Source organism: Pundamilia nyererei, unplaced genomic scaffold, assembly GCF_000239375.1.
Source record: "Pundamilia nyererei isolate P.nyererei 1_Seehausen unplaced genomic scaffold, PunNye1.0 scaffold00102, whole genome shotgun sequence".
In the NCBI taxonomy this organism is placed as follows: domain Eukaryota; kingdom Metazoa; phylum Chordata; class Actinopteri; order Cichliformes; family Cichlidae; genus Pundamilia; species Pundamilia nyererei.
In genome coordinates, this window is record NW_005187503.1 from 2,245,727 (window position 1) to 2,256,673 (window position 10,947).

Consider the following 10,947-nt stretch of genomic DNA (forward strand, 5'->3'; position numbering starts at 1 on the left):
TCCTTAATGTGCTGTGTGTTGTTTCTTTCCCAGCTGTAATAACAAAACACTTGAGAGAGAAATATTTAAGATTGTACAGAAAGTGCTGTGTAAAAGCCCATTAGGAATAAACAGGGAACACACAGATCAGAAACTACTAACAGAAAAGTACATTACTCATCAGTAGTGCTAAATTTCTTCATATTTTACCATAACCATGTGGGGGAGCAAAATTACCCCCCGACCACACTCATAATTCTTGAGTTAATCAGGAGGATCTATTGTATAATTTGTCTCAACACTCCCAAAGCATTCAGCTCGACATGAATTACACGTCTCTTCCCTCCTTCCGATTTCTCCCCTCCTCCCTTATTCCTACATGCAGCTACGCTAAGATCCACATCCCCATCATAGCGTCGGTGTCGGAGCACCAGCCGACGACGTGGGTGTCCTTCTTCTTTGACCTCCACATCCTGGTCTGCACCTTCCCAGCGGGCCTCTGGTTCTGCATCAAGAACATCAACGATGAACGCGTGTTTGGTAGGGGTCTTAAATGAATGAAAACAGGATTTTTCTCTGTGGTGTGGAGAATGAGGAGTGATCCAGTATGTTATAAACCACCACAAATGTTTTTGTTTTGTTGTTTAAGTCGTTTAAACCTCTTTAATCTAGACACAGTGATGCTGTCAGTGTTCAGACTAAAACATCTCAACCACTATTTAGTGACTGGCCCTGAAATTTTATGCAGACACTCCTGGAGTCACCTGACTTTTAGTGCCCCCACTAACTTTTTATTTTATATCTTAATGAGGTTCGCTTGTGTATTTTTAAATGAATAGTCTCTATAAAAGAATTTCCATTCATCATTTTATAGTCTTCATCACATTAAATTTGAAATGTGTAAAGATGGAGGTTACTCTCTTTACTTGCTTTCTTGTCTTCAGTATGATTTATCTAACAAGGGTGAAAAAAGCTGCAAAACTCATTTAAAGATGTGCAGTTCTGAGACTTAGATGAAGCCTATTAGAGAGCTAGTCAGGACCCACCTACCAGTAAGCAGCAACACCCCTAAAAATGGGCAATGTTGAACCCTAATATGATTCAAATGGGTGTTGATTTTTAAAGAGGCTGCTTTAGGGTTGGAGAATTTAACAGTTTATGCAGCCAGCCTCATCGGGCCCTTTCAGGAACCTTTTATTTGCTGTTTTTTCACCCTACTTGATTTATCCATCATTGGCATCTTCAAGTTAAAAATTTATAGAAAACAGACAAACCTGTGTACAATGGACTTTTGTCGTGAAGACGGAGCTGAGCGGAAAGACGAAGCTTTCTTTTACTAGTTGGTTTACTAGCAGTCCAGACCCCTTCACCTGTGGTTATGATTTCCTAGTAATGACTGAAACTGAAAGAGGAAGTTGTCTAATGCAAGTAGCTGAAATTAATTTCCTCTGCAGGGTAGCAGGGCTCATCCTTAGAGATAAGGTAAGGAGCTCAGACATTCAGAGGGATCAAGGAGTAGATCCGCTGCTCCTGTGGTTGAAAGCAGCCAGTTGAGATGTTTTGGGCATCTGGTTAGGGTGATTCCTGGGCGCCTGCCTTTGCAGGTGTTCTGGCTATGCCTCCAACCTGGGAGGAGACTCCAGGGTAAACTGAGAAACCACTGATGAGTTTATCTTTCTCATCTGCCCTGAGAATGCCTCAGGATCCCCCAGGAGGAAGTGGAAAGTATGGCTGGGGAGAAGGATGTTAAAATCCCCTAGTCTGCTGCCACGACAACCTGATGTTGGATATGCCACGGACAGATGGTTATTGTTGTCAGTGATATAATGGTGAAATTCCAGCTGCTTTTAGCAGCACATAGATGCATCTTAAGCTCGGTAATTGGATGCTTCTTATTGAAACCCACCTAAGAAGTCATTTATCCTGTCATGTATAGAGCTTCTACGTTTGACTTTTCAGTGACGAACCAGGTATTTTCTAATTTGTCTTGAGAAATTTAACGACCGATAATTCAACCAGGAGGTTGCTGCCCATCGCAGCCTTAAATTCTCCAACAGTCAGGCCTGTAATATTGTCTATGGAGCAAATAAATAGGCATTTCAGAGCCAGGGATTCCTGAAATAGCTCCTCTGTCATACCTGATTCATTGTCAGCTGGGATTAGCTCTTGAATTAATAATGGTTCTGTTTTTAGTGGAGTTTATTTGATCATCTGTGATTAAAATGCATGATTTATATAAAATAAAAATAAAAATGGGTAGAATGTCGTGACTAGGAGACTAGTCTGTGGACAGTGCATCCTTTCTCGAGTAGCTTTAAGCACTCTCAGCTTTGAAAAAGCCTGAAATAATGAGATTGAACTTCTTTATACAGCAGCTTAAATAAAACTTGGGGTTAGACAGCCAAGATGGAGGGCAAGGAACCCTTAAGTGCTGGAAACAAAGTCCTTCAGCAGCCCGTTTCTCCCACAGACTTAATTAGCCAATTACAGGTATTGATTAGCCACGCACCTGTTGAGCCGGGTCGGTGCTTTTCAAGGACAAAGAACAGCCAGTGCTCCTCTATTCAGGGTTTGAGATCTGCAGTGCTAACATAGACTGATTATTCAGTGTTACTCTAACAACTCAATTTCTCTTTCCGTGTCTTTATCTGCCTCCAACACCGACTCATTTTGTCTCTTTTATATTCACGCCGTCTTTCTCCTTGTCTCACCTTTGTCGACTTTGCTTTCCTTATTCTCGGTTTTTTAACTTTCTGTCAACCACCGCCTTCTTTGTCTCCTGCCTTCCAGTGGCTCTCTATGCCATCAGTGCAGTCTATTTTGCCGGCGTGATGGTGCGTCTGATGCTGACTCTGACTCCGGTCGTCTGCATGCTGTCAGCCGTGGCTTTCTCCAGCGTCTTTGAGCATTACATGGGAGACGACACAAAGAGGGAGAAACCCCCTGCTGAGGACAGCAGCGACGAAGATGACAAGAGGAACTCCGGGAACCTCTACGACAAGGTCAAAGCACGGCAGAGAAACTGCTGAATTTACACTTCACTGATTTTCAGTATTGATAATGCTACACTTTGTTGATGTCATGTGACAGGTCAAGTTGCTGTGGGACTAAACTTTTGTCTGGGAAAAATGTAATAAAATGAACAAAGTCAAAAAGCTGTCAACGAGTGAACACCCGTGGGGTGTTTCACACTTTCGTGGTACCTTTTGGGGTTTGGATTCATCAGTTGCGTATTTGTCAGCTTCCCTCCTCACTCCCCACCAGTTTGGATAAACTGTGATTCAGCTGTGATTCAGCAGCAACTGTTTGATTCTGTTGCCATAATTTTAGCCGCCTTTGTTGAACGTTGAACTCTTTTCTGTAGTCACAGCTGAGGATGCGTCAGTTGCAGCCTGCCACGTAATTCCATCTTTCTTTTTTTGCTTTCTCCAAAACACCTCTCTCTTCTAGAGAGGTTTCTAAAATGCCTTTTTTATCTGAAACGACACACTTCATAAAAATACTGGCAAAATGGCAAATATCAAAGGTCGTCGGCCGAGTTTGCACACAGGTTTGGGAACATTGAATGACGTCAACACGTTTAGATCTGAAATTTGGGGTTTAAGCCCTTTTTGTGTTTCAGTTTTGTCCTTTGAATGTGTCATGGTTACATGTGGATACTTGATTAGTTAGCAGCTTAATTGAGATGTATTTATTCAGGTAGTCTAATTAAGACCACAGTCTCATTTAAAAGACAAACCTGTGAACAAATTACATGCATATCACATTGCATTTTGACCGCTCGCTGACACAAGGCACCAACAGGAGAAACAAGGGAAGAGCTTAAAATAGATTCGGCTTCTGGTGCAGTGGTTGGCCCCCTGTTGTTGTGTTTAGAATTTGCCCAAAGCTTCACTACTTACAAGTTATAAGGGGGTTGTAAGCTGCCAGAAATTGAAATTGGACTTCAATTCCTGACATCTCCTGGAAGTTTTCGGCACCGCTTCCAGATCCCCGTGCGCCCACTGCAATTTACAGCAACAGAAATCCCACTTTTCCTGCAGTGATGGGTTCAAAAGTTAATTTTCATGTCTATCATTCATGCTGTCCCTCTTTATTGAGTTTCAGCATGCAGTTTGGGTGTGAGAGGAAGCAACTGAAGGTGTTAATTTGGTACAAATCATCTCCGGTGCTTTGTTGTTGTTTTTTTTGTTGTTTTTTTACTTCAGGTTTCTTGCTGCTCATCACAGGGATTTTCTCACATTTCTCGCTGATATGTCTTCACACAGTAGAGGGAAAAAAAGCTGAGGATACTCTAAAATACTTCTCTTATTAGTTCATTCAATAATTTATCGCACTCAATAATTCAGATTTCTGGAAAGCTTCAGACTCGTTTGCCAACCCTCCTGATGGTGATTTGTCTCCCCCTGCAGGCCGGCAAGGTGCGCAAACACGTGTCGGAGCAGGAGAAAGCAGAGGAGGGTTTGGGTCCAAATATCAAATCCATAGTCACCATGCTCATGTTGATGCTGCTCATGATGTTCGCCGTCCACTGCACGTGGGTCACCAGCAACGCCTACTCCAGCCCCAGCGTGGTGCTCGCCTCATACAACCACGACGGGTGAGAGCGCTCCACCGTGCCGAACGCTGCGTACATGGATGTAAAGCAACTGCAAAGAGCAGAGCAATGCCTCCCATGATGCTTCATAATGAAGAAGGATGGGCTCCTCCACCTTGCATGCAAATTAGCACGTATGTGTGTTGTGCAGCAAGAGAGCCGAGCATATTTCACAAGGGGATTGGAGAAATAATGATATGTGAGGCCGTACCTGATTAACTTTTAATCTTCTAGGTCACAGTAAGCATCTCTTAGGTTACAAAAAGCTGATGTATTATTCTCTCTCAGACTCTTTACAGGCATAATTATTCTTTTAAAACATTGAGGAGGAAATATTGGAGACCGAGACTAAGTGGTAGATGCAAGTTCTCATGCATATATTAATGGTACTACAGTAGTTCTCAGACAGTGGTTTAGCTATGCTGCTGGGAGCAGCGTGCCTGTCACTCTTTTTCTTGCACGTATACGCCCACACACACAGACACAGACGTAATATGATTACCATACCTGGAGCTAATTGGTTCCCTGGCTTCGTGTCTGCTCCCTCTGCGCGAAGTAAATTTAGGACGTGAACATTTAAAGTGCAAGGTGTTGTTTTGTTTTTTTTTAAACCCTCAGTTCATTATATATGGATGCTCTATTTTCAGCTGTTGTTGCCCTTCTGATTTAAAGTCCTAAATGAAATATTAATGGCTTCCTCAGCTATATGCCTGCCAACCAACGCGGTTACCTGTCAACCTTATTTTTTCTTTTTTTTTTCTCCCCCTTGTTAGGACGCGTAACATCCTGGATGACTTCAGGGAGGCTTACTACTGGTTAAGACAGAATACTGATGAGCACGCACGTGTCATGTCCTGGTGGGACTACGGTTATCAGATAGCGGGCATGGCTAACAGGACCACTTTAGTGGACAATAACACGTGGAACAACAGTCACATAGCGCTGGTAAGGGCTGTTAACGTCTTTCTTGTCTTCATCTGTCTTCTTCCCCGTTTTGCTCGTGGATCAAAGCACGTGCAGAGAAATCAATGGTTTCTTCTCGCAGCTGCTGGATGATTAGCAAGCTCTTCACTTATTTATTTATTTCTTTTTAAATGTAATTGCCATATTGTATAAAACGGCCGCTTCCAACAAGCCAGATAATCTTGTTTCCTTAAACTTTTTCCTATTGAATTTACACTGTAGGGAGATTTCAGTTAATTGCTGTCAGATTCTGTGGGTTTGATTTATTCGTTTTTCCTCTCTGCTGCCAAATGTAGACAAATGTTTTTGCCTTTTACTTAAAGCCCCTCTAGCTTTCTTCACTCACTTCCTACCCAATGCCTGTTGTCTCGTCGGCATCTGTCCACAGGAAACGTCATCAGAGTATCATGCATCACGGATCTCCGTTTAACAGCTCTACTTTGTCCCGCAGCTCTGCCGAAGCGTCGTCTCTTGTGAAACGGGTAAAGCTCAGTTAAAGGATAACTTCTCAATCGCCATCACTTTCTTTCTAGGTGGGGAAAGCCATGTCTTCCAATGAGAGTGCAGCCTACCAGATCATGAGGTCCCTGGACGTGGACTATGTGCTTATCATCTTCGGAGGTGTAATTGGTTACTCGGGCGACGATATTAACAAGTTCCTGTGGATGGTGAGGATTGCCGAGGGTGAGCACCCTAAGGACATCAGGGTGAGTGTAACACAGCAGCAGCGCCTGTAAATAGAGCTCAAGTTTTCTCTGAGAAGGAATGGAGCTGGACTTGCACAGCAGTAAAATCAATGTTTCCTCTTACAAAAGTCAAGGTGCTTTTTCAAACCCTTCTCACCTGAACAGAAGCAAAGATTACTCATTGCATCGTTCAAAAACAAGACGTCAGCCAGGAAACCCTGAGATACACTCACAAGGTCCCTTATTCATGACTTTCATAACAGCTGCTTTTTGTTATCGGAGCAGAAAATGGACCAGCGTACGTGCAGGGCTTTTCTGTTCTTTGACTGCTAATAGAGTCTCAGACTGCAAACCAGATTTTACCCATTTATACACACTTCCAGAGTGCTCTTTGTTAAGGGAGACTTACTGTGCTCATTTCCAACGCCACATTTTTATTCTCGAATAAGTGTGGCTGTGTGTGTTCCAGAGCTCTTGCACTGGGCCTTGATGCCATCTATCATTTCATCCACTACCTGAAATGAGCTTTAACTCCTCTTGCTTCAGCACCAGCCTCTCTTTTCGTCATTTATCTTGGAATTGGGTGCCCCTCGTAAACAGCAGGTTAGCAGGGTTAGAGCTGTGTGTGTGTGAGATGAACAGATTAAGGATATCCGCTCTCACTGACATCATGAGGAGACGAGAGTAGAAAGTGGAAAGATGTTTAATACCCTGACCCCTGGCTGTCAGCAATGATCTGTAAATATACAAATTTATTGCAGGTAGTATGATGGAAAAAATGAATTTATAATAGAAAATAAGGAAAATGATAATAGATCTACTTTAGTGAATACAACAAATTTGTTCTTTTGCATCATGGATATACAGATTTGGCATTTAGTGTCTTGTGGCAGAACATACTGACTGGAGGAAGTGCCGACTGAATCACAGGCCTTTTGATTGGTGGACACCACACTCTGCCTGTTCCTGATTCATAGTCGTGCTGTTATATTAAAGCATTTTTCTTGTGAACTTGTATGGTCAGGATTTCATTTTTTAGCATTCTGTACTTTGCTGTTGTTGCTTCCCGACTTTCACGGTTGTTTGGCTAATTTAGGTTTTAACCGAAGAGAGAATTGCATTTTGTTACCCTTGTAACTCCGATCCAGTTTGTATTCATGCTGAATTTTTACAAAGAAAGACGAGTAAACACGAGTTTCAAGGACAGTGACGCTATTGTGTTTCATCAATACTGCTGCATTGCAAATCAGCAGAAAATCCGGCAGCGGGACTGTGGAGGCGCCAGTTTTCAGGCTTCAGTCGCACAGGCCGGCGGTCGACAACCACGGGGAGAAACAAAATAATTGTGTATTGCACGGTCAGTTTGTGAGTGGTTGTTGGCAGGCACTATGTGAAATTGGTCGCAAAGAGGGATCTACATTGTAAACCACCGTGCGGCACCACCTTGGTTTGGTCACCTTTCTGCTGCAACCAGCGTGTATCGAGTGTAATTTTTATTTTGAGCGCAAACAGTTTCTAGTTTCACTACTGCTCTGCGAGTGTTTGCAGACCAGTTGGTGCCTTCAATTCAAACTGTGGGTGACCACGGCAATCTGCTAGATACCAAAGCAATCAAAAGGAGGACTCTTTGACAGCTGCTAACACGATCTCCAGGGTCCAATCGGGGAATACAGCGAGCCCGTCCCACTGAAACCCAAGTAACGTAGCAGAAGCTACTTTAGAGCTCTGTGTGATCATAGTAGGGTCACCACAGCAGGCAGCAACCGTTTTCTTGACACAACCCCAAAGGGCGATTTGGGTCTTCAGCTGGAATTAAACCAGCAACTATGTGAAGCAAACGTGCAGACCACTATACCAGAACAATCTACCCACTGAAACAATTAAGCAGCAATTTAACTTGGATCAAGGTTGGAATTTTCCAGTTTAGAGGCATTTCTTATATTCTTCCTACTCCATTTAATTCAATAAGGCTGTGCTAATTGTATGAATGGCTTCAAGGAACAAACATGCTGAATATTACCTGGTTCCTCTTTAATGACAAAATACACAAAGTAGTGTATAAGCTGCGCACACACACTTGTGGTTAGGCATTAATTTTTGTGTGACTGTGGCTAGTTTGGTAGAAAATTTAGACTAATGCTGACAAAAATACATTAATTCCACAGTTATAGAGTTTGTGTGTTAGAGCTTTGAATCGTGCACTGAGATGAGTAGTTTTTAAAATGATGGCCAATTGATTACTTGAGCTGTTTAAGAGCAGTTTTTTCCCCTTTGCTGTCATTCAAATGCGTCCTCTCACCACTGCATCCATCTAGTGTGAACTTTCTACTCCTGATGCTACCTACTTTTGCCATCTGGTGATTTTTCTGGGCCCTCCTCTGTGTCTTCTTTAGGAGAGCGACTACTTCACTCCTCAGGGAGAGTTCAGAGTGGATAAGGCGGGTTCACCAACTCTGCTCAACTGCCTCATGTACAAGATGTCTTACTATCGCTTTGGTGAAATGCAGGTAAGAGGAGAAGTTCTCATTACTTCATCAGAAACTTTGCTTGTTTCTTAGAATTAGTTTTGTGTATGTGAGGACTTTTCAGGACAGAAGAGAAACCCTCCACTGAATCTTTCTGGAGTTAGGATCCACTTCACACTTACAAATGGATGAAATGATGAGCAGCTGCCACAATCAAGGAAAAACGTGTTGTATTTTATGCAACATGGAGCTTTATCAGGCAGTAACGAGCAGCTACCTCTGCCAAGCGTGTAAAAACGTCTCGCTTACAGTAAAAGGCTGACAGACGGGTGGAACGGGTCTTTAAGGAGGCGCCTTAGGGAGCTCCTGAAGTTTGTAGAGGGGTTGTCGGAGGGGAACGAGAGGCTGCGAGAGGAAATATGAAGGATTGGCAGAAGCTTTGAAATGCGCCACGGCTACTTCTGGCAGGTAGCAGAGGAGAGATGAGACGGATCCTTCATGCCAGGTGCTCACATCCCTACCGTACAATCGACGCTTCCGCCATCTGCGGACAAACAGCCAAAGCTCTGCGTAGCTTAAAGTGCTGTTTCTGGGTTAATGGCATGGAGAAACCGAGGCACGGAAGGAGTAGGAGGAGGACAGGTGGAGAGATCCCAAAGACAGAAAAGTGTTAGAATAGCCGGAGCAGATTCCAGTTATGAAAACAAGATGTGACAAGTGTAAACTGAGGCTTGGAGGACACGAGGAAGAAGGCGATGAGCAGAGCGGAGGCAGCCATTCATGATTGTCGAGAATGCACTTTATAGTCATGGACCAATATTAAACTGTAATGCTGAGAATGCATAATAGAGAACAGAATAGAACTCATGATGAAAAGAAAACCCATGGACTGGTTACTTTGAAGCCCCCAAACTAACTCATTTAGTTCCTTTTATATTAAAATGACAGGTTAAACCGCACTAATAAAAGCACATTAAGAGGCTAAGATCTTGTTGCTGCTGATATTCTATTATTTTAAAGTCTTTGTCCTGTGGAGCAACCTGAGGAACAATTACAGGTTAGAACACAAAGTGAGGAAATTGGACAAGAAGGAAAAACAATGGCGGGAACCTAGATGGAGGCTTTTACTTTGAGAATAGAATTGACATATTTTCGAGGGACACAGTAACAGTTGCAGAGTAAGGAGGATGAGCAATCAAGGGCCTTTTTAGAGCAGAATTACGGGGACGAGAGGTTTTATGCTGCTCGTGGAAAGTATAATCAAACTCACTGTTTATCTTTCATAATCGAGTTTAAAATGTTTGCTCTCGTCTTTTTCTGTTCAGACCTAATTTAGTTTGAATCTGTAGAGCTGCTTTGTGCTGAGATGGATCAAAGGTGATGCTTTAGTAGTGGGTGGAGAGGCTCCTGCCTTCCGTTTCACTTTTATTTTAGGAAACTATTTGACATTTTGGGAAATTCACTTGCAGAAAGAGTAAGATGAGAACACTGATGCTATTCGTGGCTATTCAGTTAAAACGTGGACACTGCCAGCCTGCTTCTGTCTAGAAGTAACAGAATAGCAGCGATGGGGAGGAGTGGGTTTTAGTCATTAAGCAGCTTGTAGATAATTCAACCAAAGTCTCTCTCTGGAAGCGAGCCTTGCCACTGCATCTATCTTGGCACCGCCTCTGGGTAGTTGTTTTAAAGCATCTATGTAATTGTATAGTGTAGCCTTAACGGTTGAAATCACCAGGAAATAAAAATCCGCTTATATGCCTTAACAGATTTGCTGGCTTTGATCCAAAGTAAGCTTTAAATCTCTTAAGGTGTATTTCTATTACACGTGCTCAGTTTGTACACCTTGTTACAGCTTCAATCCTGAGTGATCAGTGATCACTACTCATTCCACCACACCACTGAATAAATGCCATGCTGATTTACATTATAGCAAGAATAAGCCGGGAGAAAGTAAAAAGGTACACTCTGGCACATCTGTACCACAGTAACACAAAGTCTTCTGCCAACACGGTGCACATCCCACAGGTTATTAAAGTGTTCAAACACAGTTGAATGCAGGACAAAATATGAGGAGCAAGTGATGGTGTACAAAAAATGATAAAGAAACACCACACTTATTAATGCCAGTAGCCTGAGGAGGCTGTGGTGCAGCTGTTTGAGACAAGGGTCTGCACTGTTGCGAGTCAGCAGCCTTCAAAGGTTTGTTTATATTGTGATGTCTAATCTGAACTTCATGCATTTTGCCCCCGAAAAATGC

At 42.9% G+C, this 10,947-nt stretch overlaps 1 protein-coding gene across 1 annotated transcript in view; it reads left to right on the plus strand.

Annotated features, from left to right (window-relative positions):
• LOC102201148 (dolichyl-diphosphooligosaccharide--protein glycosyltransferase subunit STT3B) overlaps positions 1-10,947 on the plus strand; it is a 96,058-nt gene that overhangs the window by 83,036 nt on the left and 2,075 nt on the right. The window contains exons 9-14 of the mRNA XM_005740718.1: positions 365-519; positions 2,770-2,981; positions 4,392-4,579; positions 5,350-5,521; positions 6,073-6,246; positions 8,619-8,732. Coding sequence (XP_005740775.1) covers positions 365-519; positions 2,770-2,981; positions 4,392-4,579; positions 5,350-5,521; positions 6,073-6,246; positions 8,619-8,732 — 1,015 coding nt within the window. The remainder of the gene's footprint in view (positions 1-364; positions 520-2,769; positions 2,982-4,391; positions 4,580-5,349; positions 5,522-6,072; positions 6,247-8,618; positions 8,733-10,947) is intronic.